This window comes from Phascolarctos cinereus, unplaced genomic scaffold (assembly GCF_003287225.1).
Source record: "Phascolarctos cinereus isolate Bilbo 61053 unplaced genomic scaffold, phaCin_HiC Scaffold_4;HRSCAF=312, whole genome shotgun sequence".
Lineage (NCBI taxonomy): Eukaryota > Metazoa > Chordata > Mammalia > Diprotodontia > Phascolarctidae > Phascolarctos > Phascolarctos cinereus.
This window is the reverse complement of record NW_027555847.1, coordinates 614906667-614924018: the sequence shown is the minus strand read 5'-3', so window position 1 is coordinate 614924018 and position 17352 is coordinate 614906667. Positions and strand designations below refer to the sequence as shown.

The 17352-nt window shown below is 38.8% G+C and overlaps 1 protein-coding gene across 1 annotated transcript; it reads right to left on the bottom strand.

Moving 5' to 3' along the window:
* Positions 1–6885: 6885 nt before the first annotated feature.
* On the bottom strand, positions 6886–17141 carry AARD (alanine and arginine rich domain containing protein). The gene is made up of 2 exons (XM_078151954.1): positions 16744–17141; positions 6886–7922 (listed from the first exon to the last, which is right to left on the bottom strand). The coding sequence occupies exons 1-2, from the start codon at positions 17002–17004 to the stop codon at positions 7779–7781; spliced, it is 405 nt and encodes a 134-aa protein (XP_078008080.1). The 5' UTR covers positions 17005–17141; the 3' UTR covers positions 6886–7778.
* Between the last annotated feature and the right edge of the window lie 211 nt (positions 17142–17352).

Genomic DNA, 17352 nt, shown 5'->3' with positions numbered 1-17352 from the left:
CCAGGGCCATAACTCTCAGCTGTTGCAGCTCATTGATAGAAGCAATTAGTAACCTGGCACTTTGCCTACATATCACCATTACAGGTTGTGTGTCTTTCTCTTTTACGAAGTTACCAGAAAATTACCTGGAGCACTTACCACATGCTTCTGGTTGCCTTCCTAGGGATAGGATAATGGAAGAGAAAAAGGGGGAGAAGACTCCCAAGCCCATGCACAGCAAAGAGGCAGCAGGAGAAAGCCCAGGAGCACCAAATTATTACCCCTGTGTCCCTGCATCGCTTGGTCATTACTCATCTGTGCTGTGCTCTGACCTCTCCCTCACACTGCACACAGTCACAGAATTGAAAAATCAGAAGGTACTGAAAAGGCATTACACTGGAAACAATACTATATTTGGAATCAGGACTTCAGTTCAAATCCAGATTCCATCATTCACCTTGGACAAATTATTTGTATAAAATGAGGAAAATTGCCTAGATGACTTCTGAGGTTCCTTCTAGCCCTATGATCTAACTCTATGATCCTATGATCCATTTCATCACACCTGTACATGAACAAGAATCCCTTTTATGCCCCAAAGTGATGTCATGAACCCACCTCTCAATGGCAGGGAGCTGTTGCCCTGGAAAAGACAGCTTTTTTTTCCTTGTGCACTGAATAGTCACTCAGAATTTTAACACCTAATCTGGTTAATTCTGATGTCATGCAATAAATTCATTCTAAACTATAAATTGAGAGTGTTTTCCTTTGGTTCACACAAAGTTGGGAAGATAAGAATCATATGGAATAAGGGCACGATGAGCAAATTTGTGAAAAATTTATGAAATACTATATGCAGATGAATTTGCCATCACATAAAAGGAAACTGGATGCAGGTAAGGAGGCAGGTGTTTTGGCATTGAGGAAAACTTACTGTAGCTACAGCATCAACCTGTTATATGTGGAAGAAAGGGTTTGCTAGGGCCAGCCAATTATTAAATTCTCAATGTGAGCATTTACACCTCAGAAATCAGCAAACTTACAAATCAGGGATTGATTTATTGTTTTGTTGATTATCTAAACTTTTGTGGTGGCAAAGAATTGGAAATTGAGGGGATGCCCATCAATTGGGGAATGGCTGAACAAGTTGTGGTATATAAATGTAATGGAATACTATTTTGCTATAAGAAATGATGAACAGGCTGACTTTAGAAAAAACTGGAAAGACTTGTATGGTCTGAGGCTGAGTGAAGTGAGCAGAACCAGAAGAACGTTGTACACAATAACAGTCACGTTGTTCAATGACTAATATTGATAGACTTAACCCTTTTCAGCAATACAGGATCTAAGACATCTCCAAAGGCCTAATGACAGAAAATGCTATACACATCCAAAGAAAGAACTATGAAGTTTGAATGCAGATCGAAACATACGATTTGCTTTTTTTTTTTCTTCTGATGTTTTGTTTTCTCTTTCTGGTGGTTCCTCCTATTGGTTCTAATTCTTACTTACGACATCACTAATGTGAAATTATGTTTTAATAGGAATGTATATGTATAGCCTATATCAGATTGCTCACTGTCTTGGAGAGGGAGGTGGGGAGGGAGGGGGAGAAAAATTTAAAACTCAAAAGTTTATGGAAGTGATTGTTGATAATTCAAAATTGATTTTAAAAAGAAGGTAGTGGAGAAAATGTTAATAATTCAGATGAAACATTAAAATATATAGTGCATCTTCAGAGAACTGATTGTTAAACATTTATCAAAACAACCCGGTATGGACAGTACTGAATAAATCCTATACCCAAAAGTGTGGGCTCTTTTATTTTATTCTTAGTTCTGCATACTAGAGAGAAAATTTTTAGTGTATAAATCACAGAAAAAAATGAATAAGTTAAAATCTTTGTCCTTGAATATTTAATGGAAAGATCAATCTGAGAGAAATTTGCAATCTGATAGAAATCTTGCTAACATAAAAAAGTTTGAAATGTTGATTAGAAAAATCCAAGAGTTTGATGAAGTTATGCCTGATTTTGGGACAGCCTGGGTTCAAATCCTGACTCTGCTACATGCTATCTGTGTAACTCTGGTCAGTTGACTTGACCAGTCTAGTCCTTTATTAATCAGTGTAAGATGGGTTAATCAGGATGAATCCTAGATCAATTGATGAAGTTCTGCATTCAACTTGATAGGGTGTATAGTAAGAGCACTTTGGGGAAGGTAGATGAAGGGCACCTCCCTACAGAAAGTGTGAGCACAACATGCATTGACTACTGGATGAGAGTCCACAAAATTCCTCCTTGTTTGTAAGTGACTAAGGCTACCTCTTGGTGGTTGGTTGGTAGGAGAATGAACTCTTATCCAAGGCATATAAAATGGTATCTCTCTCAAACTTTCTTTTCACATTAGATGACATAACACAATGTTTCAGAGCTGTCAGGTTCCCAGAGAGAAGAATTGCATGCCCATGCATAGTCTTTCCTCATCAGGCATTGGAAACAGCTGCCTTGGAGCAGAGGTACACAGAAGAATGGGCTTGTCTGTGGCCTCAGAGGAAAGATGCTAAATGGACTTTCCCAGCTGAAGAGATGACCGAAGTTAGGACATCAATGGATTTTCCTGAATTAAGCACATGGCAGAGGCTTAAATGTGGGCTCCCTTAAGCCCACACAGGACTAGTCCTGTACCAAATATTATATCTATAAAATTATATTAATAATACTTAAAATTCCCCCTACCTTACGGGGTTGTTGTGAAACAACGTGAAATAACAGTGATATCTGGAAAGAACTTTGCAAACCTTAAAGTGATATCTAAATGTTATGCATTCATGGGCTTGGCTTGGGAAGGCAGATCATTGACCTCGTTTCCTGCACTTCAACAAAGGAGTAAGAATTTTAATTCACTAGGGAGTGTGATTCTAGAATCTGGCTATCTATCTAGGAAGGGAAAGGGGCGAGGGGGGGGGAGAGATTTCCTAGACAGGGCCAGCTTTGAGGGGTTGCCTGAGTAATCTCAAGTTCAAGAGTTTCCCAGTTTGAGATTTTCCAAGATCAAGAATTCAGATACTAAATCTTATGAGGACAGATGATGTCTTCATACAATGTGCCCCTTTAAGAAAGAAAAGAATTGGTCCCATAGTTCTTTGAGCAGCAGCCTTCTTGGTTAGCAAGTTATTGAGACAGTGCAAGTTTGATGGAAAGCAGATAACTCAGCAATCCTAAAGTATACTTGCCTTCTAGAGAGAATCTAAACCCTTAGGTTATACCAATGACCTAGGAAGGACTATGTAGAACCTTGTGGAAAAGGTAGGGATCACCTAGAATGTCAAAGAATTGCTTCAATGGCAACCCCGATTTCAGTGCCCTTCTGAGAGGAATTAAGGGGCTATTTGAGTGTTTTATGTGTTTAACTGTTTATGGGCTGCTATAGACTAATTGTGTCTTCAGTCAGCTACAATAAAAACTGTCCTATCCATATGTATTACTTTTTGAGTGCTGGGATCCTGTTACTCACATTTGGGGAAACCTAGACATGAGCTAAACCTTAGCTATATTTAGAGATTTTCTTATACACTCCAGCCAAATGTAATGAGCCAAAAAGAGAAATTGGCTTTCCAGGATTAGCCCCTAGAATCATACCTAATCCTTCTGATGAGGCCAGAGTCTTGCAGGAGTCCTTTACCATATGTTATATCTATAAAATGACAATAATGATATTAGAAGCTCTCCCTGTCTCACAGAGTTATTGTGGAACTCAAATGAGATAATATCTAGAAACCATTTTGCAAACCTTAAATTGATATCTAAATGTCATTCATTCATTCGTTTATTTGTTGGTTTACTTATTTATTAGGTATAAGAGGCAGTATGGCTTAGGGTTTAGAGAGGTGGACTTGAAGCCAAAATAAAGAAAAAAAAAACCTGGGTTCAAGTTCCATCTCTGACTCCCACTGGTTGTGTGAACCCAGACAAGTCAATTAACCTTTTTATTGACCTAGGCAACTTTCTAAGACAGAAAGTAGCAGGAAAGTTGCTAATTTACACTAATAAGCAATGTTGCTGCCCTGAATCATTGAAATCATAGGTATGAACCCAAAACCAAAATGTGGATAGTTTATGCTAAGAAAAGTAGAGGTGTATGTTCTGTCTGTTTAAACTGATTCTTTTCTTGACACAACCCCAGTTTTTAGAGCTGGAAGGAACCTTAGGAGGCCATCTCTTTCACAACCACTCTCAACTAGGTGATACAAAAAGCGCTATTATATAGCAGGAAACACACAGATGGGAATTTCTCTGCTACAGTTGATTTCTTCCTGTCCCTCCCACCTTCAATTAAAGAGCTGAAAGAGAATGTGTCTTCTAAGAAATCTAAACGCCCCGCTTTGCTCACTAAACTATTTGATTCCCTCTTGTTGCTCTCTGTGTCCGCCATCATTTTAAATACTTTCTTCTTTTCTGAAAGACTAACTGCCCACAGGGCACCATTTTGATTACAATGACTTTCCCTTTCCTCACTCTCCCTAGTCCCCAGATGGTAATGGCTTGTTTCCTTTTATCTCACATTTATTTAAGAAGTTACATTGTTCCTCTAGCTTATTTAAAAGGCAACTCTAAGGAGGAAAAGTTACCAGTTGAAAGTGCATCCTTTAATTTCCCTGCTGCCTCTTCATATTCTTCCCCTAAGATCGCTAACATTAAATAGCCGAAAACCATTTACAAGAATTTTTTAAATAAAAGGAAACTCGTTTTCTGTTGCTAGAATAAAGAGAATATCATTCACTACAAAATTCACTTAATGGTAGAATACAGATTGGAAAACTTTAAATAGCTATAGTGCTCTGAAGAAAAAGCTCCCATTGTATTTCCATGTTACTGGGTTCATATCACAGGTCAAGTTCCCCCACTGATGAAGCCACAGCAACAACATACAGTAGGCCCTAAAAAAGGCCATCCCCAAACAAAGGAAGAGAATTAAAAAAAAAAAATTCCTCTGCCAAAATTATGGAAAAGTCCAATACGAAGCATCCTTTTTCCACAACCTCTCATTCATAAATCAAGAATGGTCCTGAAGAACAGATCATATAACATGCCTCCATCTTACATTCATCCTATTGGTAGAGAGAGTAGGAGCCAGAAGGGTAGAATGTTGGATACATTCTCATCTAATACAGTCATTGTAGTGATTTTTTTTCCTTCCTTCACTGTTATTCTTTGTTATATGGACAGTAGAAAGGGGGAGGGAGGAGGGTATACACAGAAATGACTGTAATATTTTTAAAACGCATCAATGAAACTATTTTTAATGACTTTCTCTATACCAGAGTGCTTGAATCCCAAAATACAACATAGCATCAACAAAATCAAACTGTAGATCTGAATTACTTAACATTAATTACTTACACATCCACAAAACTGATCACCTCTCATGTATTCTAATCATAAAGATCTATACATGTTGGCAGCAAAGCACCCAACTGTTGGGAAAGAAGCCACACCTTTTACTTGAAAATCATTTATTGGAAAATACATCAATTGTTTTATTAGGAAAGAGGTGCTAGAAACTGGGGGCAGAGGTTTATAGTCTATTCTTTGAATTAGGATTCATCTTGAAAAAGGTCTCAGTTTATTTAAAGAAAGACAATTAATTTCTTCAAGCCAAAGGCCATAATGTAATTGGCAGACTAGGCCAGGTTCTTATTCTTAGAAACCAATGGCCATGGGCAAATAGCACATAGTAATGCATCCATTTTACAAGTGAAAGAAAGTGCTAGCTCTGTGATACAGTGGATAGAGTGCGGAACTTGGACCTGAATGTAAATCTTGCCACACTGGTTGTGTGACCAAGGGCAAACTATTTAACTCCGCAAAAACCTGTTTCCTCATCTGAACAATAGGGATAATACAATACCTTGTTCACAATAGGTTTTTGTGAGGCTTAAATGAGATCCTGTATATATATAGCACTTTTCAAAGCTGAAAATACTACATTTATTGAGAAATAACACTACTTTTAACATTAAAGCAGAGGACAGCTAGGTGGAACACCAGCCCTGGAGTCAGGAGGACCTGAGTTCAAATTCAAATTAGCTGTTAGTTTTACTAGGTTCTAATGATGGACAAGTCACTTAATATCTCTAAAACCATTTTCTCATCTGTAAAATGGTGATAAGTACAACCCCTAACTGGGCCATGATGAGGAAGGTGCTTTGTAAACTGAAAACATCATATGTATTTGAGCTATTATTATTAAATAAAGATGATGGTTCTTTCTAGCTATCCTGGAGAAGACCCCAGGCGCTGTCTTGTGGAAGATGAATTGGATTTAGAATTATAAAAATCGTTGATTGAGAGCTGGATTGAGGTCTTAGAAGTCCCCTAGTCTAACTCTTCTTTTTACAGTAGACATAAGAAAAGTGAAGCCCCAGAAGATTAAGTGACCAAGTTGGAGAGCTTGAATTCAAACCCACATCCTCTCGTTCTTCTTTTTGGCCCCAGTGGACAGAACCAGGAGAAATGGATAAAAGATGCAAAGAGTCCACTTTAAACTATCATAAAAAAAAAAAAAAGACTAACAACTAGAACTGTCCAAAAGTGAAATAGGCTGCCTCTGGAGAGAGTGGGTTTTCCCTCACTGGAGTTCTTCAAGCAGAGGCTAGATGACCATTGGTCAGATTTATCATGTTGTGGGTTCTTTGGAGGATACGGTTTGGTAGAGATGGACTTGGAGGTCCCTTCCACATCTAAAATTCTGCGATTTGAGTATCATCACTATCCTAATTGAGAACACAATTACTAATTTAAACTAGTTGTGGTGACTCCTAAATCTTTACCCAGGCATAATATCAGTGGTGGAGAAAGGGAGGGAGGGAGGGCGCAGGCAGGCAAGAAGGTAGGAAAGAGGAAGGAAAGGAGAGGAGGGGGGAGGAAAGGGGAGAAAAAAAGGAAAAGAAGGAAGGAAGGAAGAAGAGAAAAGAGAAGTAAAGGAAGGAAGAAGGGAAAGGAGAAGGAAAGGAAGGAAGAAGGGGAAAAAAAGGGAAGGAAGGAAGGAAAAAAGTAAAGAAGGAAGGAAGGGAGGAATGAAGGAAGGCAGAGAGGAAGTAAGGAAGGAAGAGAGGGAAGGAGTAAGGAAGGTAAGAAAGAGGGAAAGAATGAGGAAAGAAAAAAAGAAGGAAGGAAGGAAGGAAGGAAGGAAGGAAGGAAGAAGGAAAGGAAGGAAGGAAGGAAGGAAGGAAAAGACAGACAAGTGAGCCAGATGTGTTTTCCATGACCTTAAGACACTGTTTTTATCATCAGTTAGTGTTAAAGTTACATATATTCTAAGTGTGGTTTTTGTTTATTGATGTGTGTGTGTTTTTAATAGAAAGGGGTGCTTAGGTTTATAGACTTTTTTTATTTCTCAACTTTTAAAACTATTTCATCATTTTTTAATGGAAAGGAAATTTGTACAATAATCAAAAAGGATGCAGTGTTTTAAAGATTATTTTAAATGTTTTCATTCAACAAGAGGAAAATTGACTCTCCAAAATGTGAAGTGATGAATAACCAGCTACAGGGGACACCACTTCTGAAATCTGAGATGACCTTGGATAGCTAAATTAGCAAAAGATAAATGGAACCAGTAGGGGATGCATGGGGAAAGAAGTCAAAGCAGCCCCATCCATGGCCCATGTTCTTTTCTTCTATTTCCCATGGAACTTTTCAAAATGTACACGGGTAGAAGCTCATGATATTTGTGTCAGAATTATTTGTGGAAAATATATTTTGTCTTTGGGCTTTATGTCTCCTGACACATACTTTATTATTCCGAGCTCATAATGATCTTTCCCAGGGTTGGACATTCAGAAGCTGTGGACAGTTCATTTTCAATCTTCAGTTGCTGCATCTCCAAGTTTAAGTTCACCAAGGTGCTGGTGAGCTGCCAGTTCTGGAAGCACATCTCCAACTAGAAGGAGGGGAAATACACAAGGAGGATTTTATTAGCTGAAGATAACCATCAAGAAGAATGACTGTGCAAGACGAATGAGGAGTTTGTGGGGAAGAAAAATTTGATGGGTGTTAAATTCACTGTCCTCTTTACTCTTTAGTTATACCTTACTTACGGGCTATAAAATGGACTTTCTACATTAACAAAGAATAGTGCAGTGGAAAGAACATTTGGATTTGAAGTCAGAGGATTTGAGTTCAAGCTCAGCTCTGTCATTTACTATTTGTATGACCTTGGGCAAGTCATATAATCTCTCTCTCTCTCTCTCTCTCTCTCTCTCTCTCTCTCTCTCTCTCTCTCTCTCTCTCTCTGTCTCTGTGTGTGTGTGTGTGTGTCTTTCCATAGCCCCTATCTCTAGACCTCTACTTCCCCATCTATAACATGCAGTGTTCCTGAATTATCTTCCAGCTCTGAATTTATGATGCATGAGCCATATGAATCACTTCCAAAGTGATAGTGAAATTAAAGCAAAAGTAACTGATGAGCAAAATTGTTAGTAATGACTTTTTATGCATGCAAAACCATTTTCATACAATGTCATGTGTCCAAATATAAATTCATCTATTCTTATAAGGCCACAAGATACATGTCTGGGGATTACCTGAACACTAAAACTCTAGAAAGATACATAATGGACATAAGAAGGACACACCATATTATTAACAATAGTTATCAGTTTCTTCATCTGTAAAATGAGGGTTTATGATATGACCTGCCTCCCAGTGCTATTGTTAGGATCAAATGATATAATATCTGTAAAGTGCTTTGTAAACTTTAGGGTGCTATATAAATGCTAGCTATCACCACCACCACCACCACCACTATCATCACCATCATCAGCATCAGCATTATTACTGTTGTTGTTGCAATGTTGTAGGAAGCCAGTCATGAAACCAAGAAGTAAATTTGTTTAAAAATCATCCATGGTGATTAAGAGTAGGGTTAACTGACTAGCTATTACCATCATCATCATTGTTGTTGTCATGCAAGAAGTAACGTAAAAGGCATTGTCATAGATACAGACTATAGGAAAGGAAGAGGCCTCGCCATGTAGAAAAAAGCCATGCTTAACAGATGGGAAGCCTAGTTTTTGTGTGTTGATGTGTCCCGGCGAAATTTTAAAAGGCCTCAAGAAAGAGCTCCAGAGCACTAGGTGGTATTGTCTGGAGGACTTAGTAAAAGTTATGTACAAGAATCTCATAGAATAAGATGGACTGAATGGGTTCCCATTCACAAAGAAGAGGAAGTACCCATATCAGATAATTGTGGGTCTATAGGAGTTTCAAAATACTTGTTACTTTGAGCCTCTAGGAGTACAAGTGGTTCCTACTGTTCAGTAGAAACACTTAACTATACCTTAGAGTAGTAGTTCTCAAACTTTATGGTCTCAGAGTCCTTTTACACTCTTAACAATTATTGAGCACCCCAAAGAGCTTTTGTTTATGTGGGTCACATATATCAATATTTACCATATTAGAAATTAAAACTGATAAAATTTTAAAATATTTATGAATCAATTCATTCCATATAACAATAATAAACCCATTACATATTGAAATAAGTGACATATTTTTATGAAAAGTAGCCATATTTCCCCCAAAAAAATACTATAGTGAGAAGAGTGATACTGTTTTACATATTTCTGCAGATCTCTTTAATGTCTAGCTTAATAGAAGACAGCTGGATTCTCATATCTGCTTCTGCATTCCATCTGTTGTTTTGGTTGAAATATATGAAGAAAATCTGCCATTAACACAGATATGTAGTTGGAAAGAGGAGGACTATTTTAATAGACAAATAATGGGAAGTTTTATTATGAAAATAATTCTGACCTCATGGACCCTCTGAAAGGATCTTGGGGACTTTCAGGAGTCCTCATGCAACACATTGGCACTGCGGCCTTAGAAGAATATTTATAGATATCTAAACTCACACACATACACACACACACACACACACACACACACACAAGGACCCTACAACTAAGTGGCACAATGGATAGAGCACTAAGCTTACAGTTAGGTACATCCAAGTTAGAATTCAGCTTCAGACACCAGCTATGTAACCCTGAGCAAGTCAGTTAATCTCTGTTTGCTTCGGTTTCTCAACTGCCAAATTAGGAGAATAGCATCTGCTGCTATCATTATAATAAACTACATTGTTGTGAGTAATATTGGGATAACAATGGCACTACCTGCCAGGGTTGCTGTAAGGATCAAGAGATAACACATGTAAAACATTTGCAAATCATAAAACTCTATGCTAGCAATTATTATTAACTCAAGTCCCATCCCTGGCACACAGCCAGTAAGTGTTTAAGGTTGGATTTGAATTCAATTCTTCCTGGTCCCAGGCTCAGAACTCTATGCACTGTGCCACCCAGCTACCCTAGTCCTGCTAGAATCCTGTTTGATTCAATCCAGCAAACATTTACGAAGCACTATTTACAGAGCACTAGATTAGATTCCAAGTGAGCCACAAAGTGCAGATAAGACAGAATGCCTAGAGACTCATAGAGCTTGTCATAGGATATCATATTATATCCAAATATATGAGGCAGCTATAAGAAATGATGAACTCAATGATCTTAGGAAAACGTGGAAAGACTTGCATGAAATAACGAAGAACAAAATGAGCAGAACCAAGAAAACATTGTATACAGTAACAGCAATGTTGTTTTAAGAATGACTTGAGTGAATAAGTCATTTTGGCTATCATAAATGCCCAAATTAGCTAATAAGAACATACAAAGATGCTATCTGCATCCAGAGAACGAACTGATAAATAGAAGTATGTATAGAATGTTACCTATATATGCCTATTTGTGTGTAATGGTAACCATCTCTAGGTTGGGGAAGGGGGAAGAAAAAAAAGAGAAATTTACATGATAACTTTACAGTTATCCCTTCCACATTGAGGGGGTTAGGAGTAAGGTGCCCTCATGATCTCGAAAACATAATAAAATTTTTTGGCCCTCCCTTCATACCAGAGAAGAAATTTGAATTATTACAGTATTAAAAGATAAAATATATAGATATTACAATGTCATACATATATTTTATGCATTTCTGAGTTTCTAAACTTTTTCCGTGAAGTCTCCTAGCCTTCATGTGTCATCTGTGGCTTCCACAAAACTCCCAAAAAGTTCCCATTTAATTTCTTATGCCAACCCATGATATATCAAAACCATGATGCAGAAAGTCACAATGGGGAAGGGATAGCTATTATATATTTAAAAGGAATAGCAAGTTGTATGTAATAGATTTGCAATTTCATGTGCAATCATCTTTTTTTATTTACTGTTATGGCAATGCTTGTTTTATTCTATGACTTAAAAATAGATAGGTAGATAAAGGCAGCTAGGTGGTACAGTGGTTAGAGCATTGGGCCTAGAGTAAGGGAGACCTGAATACAAAGCTAGCACCAGACATTTATTAGCTGTGTGACTCTAGCAAGTCACTTAACCATTGTCTGCCTCAGGTTCCCCATCTATAAAATTGGGAAAATAATAGCACTTGTCTCCCAGGGCTATTTAGAACACAGAATGAAATAATATTTGTAAAGCACACCTTAAAGTGCTAAATAAATGTTATTATCATAAATATGTATTAGGTGCCTATTTTTTTAAAAATGTGTATTAAGCACCTATTAAGTACAAGGCAATGAGATAGATATTGGTCATAAAAATTCAAAACAGAAACTCATCCTCAAAGAGCTAACTTTCTATTGGGGGTTGATATAACAGGCTCACAGAGAAGTAAATGCAAGGAAATTTGAAGAGAGAGAGAAAGACAGATCATTAACAGCTGAAGGGATTCAGGATATGTTGAACCCTGGAGGAATATATAGATTCTAAGAAGAAAGATCAAGACAGAATTCATTTCAACCTTTGTGGAGAGTATGATTTACAATTGTGCAGAGCCAGGAAATGTAATGCTGATATCAGAGAAGGGAGTCATCTAGTTTGTTCAGAACTGAAAATGCATAGAGAGAAGTAATGTGAGACGAAGCTGTGAAGGCAGATTGGAGTCAGAATGTGAATCGTCTTAAATACCAGGCTGATCCAGTTGTATTTTATCCTAGGGCAACAGGGAACCAGTGAAGGCTTCTGGTCTGACTCTTATGCCTTTTGGCAGCTTTGTGGAGAGACAAGGAATTGGAGAGAAGAAAAAATGGAAACCAGGAGACCAATTAAAGTAATCTAGATGGAAGAGGATAAAGGGTGGAAGTAGGGTGACTATGTGAGTGGACAGAAAGGGCAGATTCAAGAGATGTCAGGAGGCATGAAAGACAAGATTTGACAAATGACTGAATGGGGTAAGTGTGAGGGTGGCAAGACAGAAGAAAAGTCAAGGAAGATTCTGAGGCTTTAAACCTGGGTCACTGGGAGGATGTAGTGCTGGAACAGGGAAGAAAAAAGTTTGGAAGATGGGCAAATTTGGAAGGAAAGAGAATGAAAATGTTTTGGACATGTTGAGTTTGATATTCTGACAGGATATCCAAGATGGAGAAGGGTGTAGACCAATAGACAGTTGGTAATGCGAGACATGAGAAAGATTAGGACTAAATGTGTACATTTGAAAGACATATAGAAACATTTGCATTAAAATAATGATTAGAATAGCTATTTCAAGTAATGAAATGGAGAATCAGGGAAGAATAAAAGGATTGTCATACATCCATAATGGCAAAATTGAGATTGGATAACACAAATTTGCGCAAAATTGAGATTGGATAACACAAATTTGCTTGACACAGTCGGCACAGTTGTGTGATTCCCTCCAGTTGTGTTCAGTAATATGGAGAAAGAAACAGAGAATGTATATGGTATGTTTGAGGACTGGAAGGATGTGAATAGCAGTAAGACGAGAAGGAAAATAACTCAAGGATGGAGGACAAAGTGTAGTTGAAGATGAACTATGGGGTCAAAACTGTGAAGAGACAATGGGAAAGCCAGAGGAGGTATGATAGATTGTGTGAACAAAGAATAGAGGTACTTAACGTTGAAGTAAGGACAAAGAGTGGGTTTATGAGGAGTGAAACACAAGGAAAGATGGAAAAATAGATGACTATAATAAAACAAAAAGAATTTCATAGCTCAGGAAGATGGAAATAGCATTGATATGGATGATGGTGAGACATACCTATAACAACCCTTATGAGTAAAGACATAGCTCATGGGAGGTAAAGAAGTTGAGATAGCTAGGTGTCATGTTGGATAAAGTGCTGGGTTTGAAGTCAAGCTGAACTGAGTTCAAATTCTGTCCCAGACAATTACTAGCTATGTGACCATGGGCAAGTTACAAATTCTCTGCCTCAGTATTCTCATCTATACAATGAAAGCACTGAACTCTATGACCTCTAGGATCTCTTCTAGCTCTTATGATCCTATGAACTGGAAGTCCTGGGTGTTTGAGGGGAATATCAACATGCCTATTGTCCCTTCAATACACGTATATTATATACAACACGTATATTATGAAGGCAAGGGTAAGGACACAAAGGAAAACTGTTACTCAGGTACTGAATTGCCTAAGAAAGATGATCAGAGAAGCAAAACCCAACAAATGGGGTTTAATATTGATTTTTAAATTAGAACAGACATTTAAAAAATCTACAAGTAATTTGCAAAATCAATTTTAGCTATTAGTCTCTTCTATCTTTTAAATTTTTGAAGCAGAGGTATTCAATCATTTATTCAACAAATATTTATTGAATGCCTATTATTTGCAAAGTGCTAGTCACAAGATTACAATATTTTAGTTTCAACCCATTTATATCCCCAGTGATTAAGCATCCCATTATATTGGTCCAGAAGTACATACTTATAGAGTATTGATGCAGATACACATCAGAGCCCAGAATTTATTAGGAAGCCAAGACAGAGAAATCACCAGTTTTTTCATTGATCCTAAATTGTTTATTGCTATGAAAAGCTCTTGTTTTCAACACCAATGCACTTCCACTGAAGCTATATGGCTGCAGACCATGAAATGCCATCAAAGAATTAAAATGACAAATAAACAAAAGAACAATAGCACAGTGTATAGTGGTCATAAGCATGTCACCAACCATGACTTGTGCATGAGAAGAAATGGAGAAAACTTCACTGAGGTTATGTATTACTGGAAGAAATGAGCTAGATATGTGAAAATACATGACAACAGAGAACCCAAGTGGCACGCTGTGACAACTGAAATACTAAAAAGAAAGGAGGGGCTCTATCTTGTTGGGCAAATCCTCCATGGAGACTTGATGGAAAATGTAGTCGAGTCATAAAGGATGCAAAGGTATTGGAGGAACTACAATTTAAACCAGTGGAGGGAGTACCACATCACTGAAACTAAGGCTCTACTCAATTATATTTCCTGCTCAGAAAATGCCATAAAGGTAAGAAATAAGAACTAAAGCAAAAGTTCTAAATATTCCAATAGTTGGGAGATCATTCCCAGAATAAGTTTTACAAACAGCAAGTTAATCTGGCAAGTGTTTTAAGTGAATGAGTTGATACCCAACCCATCTTCCCATCTGGACGAACTGAGTCTATATTTCCATAACGTCAATCACTTCTACTGCATTGTAGTCAATGTTCATAAAAATTGGCTGTAGTGGCAATTTCTAGATAGTTTGTTTCTCCTGAAACAATCATTTGTTTCCTACTAAAAATGTCTCTCTGCTTTCTTAACTGCTCAGAAGAAAATCTGGTGTTCTCTAAACAAAGTTGGCTATAAGAATATTATTGTGATTTTGGACACAAATAATCATAGCCCTGAAATTCATAGGATCATAGACTCAGCGCTGGAAGGAATCTCAGACATCCTCTAGACCAACTCCCTAATTTTCCGTATGTGGAAACTAGAGCTCAGAAACATTAAGTGATGTGTCCAAGTTCATACAAGTCAGCAGAAGTAGGGTGTGAACCCTGGCCCTCTGACTCCCAATCCATCACTCTTTCCACTGTGCCATATGCCTTCCCTATTGTGCAAAAAATAAAAAATCTAAAGTGTTTTCAAATAGACTGATGGATGGGGCAGCGAGGTGGCACACTTAACCCTGGATAGAGCACCGGCCCTAGAGTCAGGAGGACCTGAGTTCAAATCCGGCCTCAGACACATAATATGTCCCAGCTTTGTGACTCTGGGCAAGTCACTTAACCCCAATTGTCTCTCTTAAAAAAAAATTAGACTTATGGAAGAAAACTAACTTCTGAAGTTTGCAATACCATGTAATTTAATGGAAAAAAGCACCATTTTGCTAAGTAGAACTCCCCATTATCACTCAATAAGCATTTGTTAGGTACCTACTAAGTACTAATAGCAGGAACTATTTCATTTTTGTCTTTATACCTCTAGCTTCTAGCACTTAGTAGGTACAGTACTTTACACTTAATAGAGGTTTAAAGACAAAAATGAAATAGTTCGTGACCTTAAAGAATGTATTTTTTGTCTGGGCAGACAACATACCTAAATATGTACAGAATGTCTACATGGTAATAGGAAGAGAGGGAAAGACACACACACACACATATACACTACCAGCTAGGTATTCAGAGGATTCAACATTTCTGTTTGAGCTTCAGCAAAGACGCTTTGGTAACTTTCTGTACTCCAATTTGGACCAAAAGTTAAATCTGAAATACCTGGTCTACTTGTTAAATATTTTATCTGCACTACTGAACTACTGAAAAGGAGAATGGATACTGCCACTCCTCTGCAGATTGGAGAAATAGTCACATGTGGTTAAATTATTTCCAATTTTCCAAAACATTACTTTACAACAAAAGAAAGAGGATGAGTATGGCTCAAGGTCTTCAGTGTGCAGATGGACAGCCACAATCATCACTAGCCAGCCAGTCCCCAATTTGTTCATAGGATCGTAGATCTAGAACAGGAAAGAACCCTAAAAGCCATCTAGTCCTTTAACATATGGGGAAACTGAGAATCAAGGAGGCTGTGACTTGCCCAAGTTCACCCAGGTAATAAGTATCAGAGATGGGATTTGAATCCATATCATCGAAATGCTACAGGTAGTACTGAAGTTTATCTGCCATTTGAATGTGGAAAGTAAACACAAAAGGCAAACCTATTGTGGTGAGGTAAGAATCAGAAGACCTCGGCCACTGGTTCCCCACCCCTGTCTTGGTTCAAATTCTGGTTCTGCTCCATTTGTACCTGGTGAGACCTCAGGCAAGGCACCACTTCTCTGGTGTCCTCAGTGTCCTAAGGGGTGGATCTGATGACCTCTAGGTTCCCTTTCAGCTCTAAATCTATGATCCTTTATAACGTATGACTAGAGAATTTACCACCTATCCGGAGTATAACCCTGGTAGTACTCGTGATCTCTGTACCATTTTTCCTTCCAAAGGATGAAAGATTGAAGAGTTCTTTGGGATGTTAACCTGTTGACTGGATGATGAAATGTTGACTGTGGATAAAGGCAGACCACTCTTCCACCAGCCCCACCCTTTCCAGGAGCTACCTCTCTCTCTCTCTCTCTCTCTCTCTCTCTCTCTCTCTCTCTCTCTCTCTCTCTCTCTCTCTCTCTCTCTCTCTCTCTCTCTCTCTGTCTCTCTCTCTCCCTCTCTCCCTCCTTCCCTCCTGTCTTACCAGAGTTTCAAACATTTGCAGCCAAATATACAAATATAGTAAAGAAAAAGTTAGGAGAGGAGAGAAGAGGCGAGATCAGGAAGGGAAAAGAAAAAGGAAGAAAGAAGAGGAAAGCACAGGGACAACGAGAAGGAAAGCGAGAGACGGAAGTCTCTAGCCCAGGCCATCTTGGCAGGGCTCATCAGTTCTGCCCGCAGCCAAGCGATGGCTCCGTCTATGTGCGCGCTGCGCAGCAACTCCTGCACGGCAGTGGCCCGCCTCGCAGAGCCTTCCCAGGACTGCTGCGGTTCCTGTTGCTGCTTCCCAGGCGCCCGTGACAGCGAAGGGACGTCCTGGGGTGAGATGGGACTGCGGAAAGCGCTCCGAAGCCGTCTCTGGATGTCCTCCAGAAGCAAGCTGGACGCAGCGTCCTCCTCCTGCGCTTCTGCACTCATGCCTCCTTGCTGATCCCCACAAAAGACGCCGGGAAGGGGAAGGCAAAGTGGTCCCCTCCAGTGCTCAGACCTCCCTTCGGTCTGCTCCGGAGTCCCAGGGCAGTGCTACCTTCTCTAGCGGCATAGGAAATGTCATTGTTAGCCTAAGTGGAAAGAAGAGAAATTCAGGCCCACCTCCAGCCCGCCCCCACCCTCCGGCCTTGCTCTCTGTATTTTGGTGTCCTATCCTAGTAATTAGGTAGGGGTCAGGTGGGGGAAGGGGCCTCTTTGTAAGTATCACTCTGGGAAACAACTAGCCCCTTGCAAAAGTGGGACGCCATTGTTTCTTCTCATCTTGAAAAACCTCTA

What these genes read in the sequence shown, in the direction of transcription:
- AARD (XM_078151954.1), bottom strand. Translation starts at nt 17,004, where the DNA reads ATGAGTGCAGAAGCGCAGGAGGAGGACGCTGCGTCCAGCTTGCTTCTG. An exon ending in GGGCAGAACTGATGAGCCCT is followed by an intron (nt 7,923 to 16,743) that starts GCCAAGATGGCC and finishes CCCTCCTTCTAG; the next exon opens with TTGGAGATGTGCTTCCAGAA.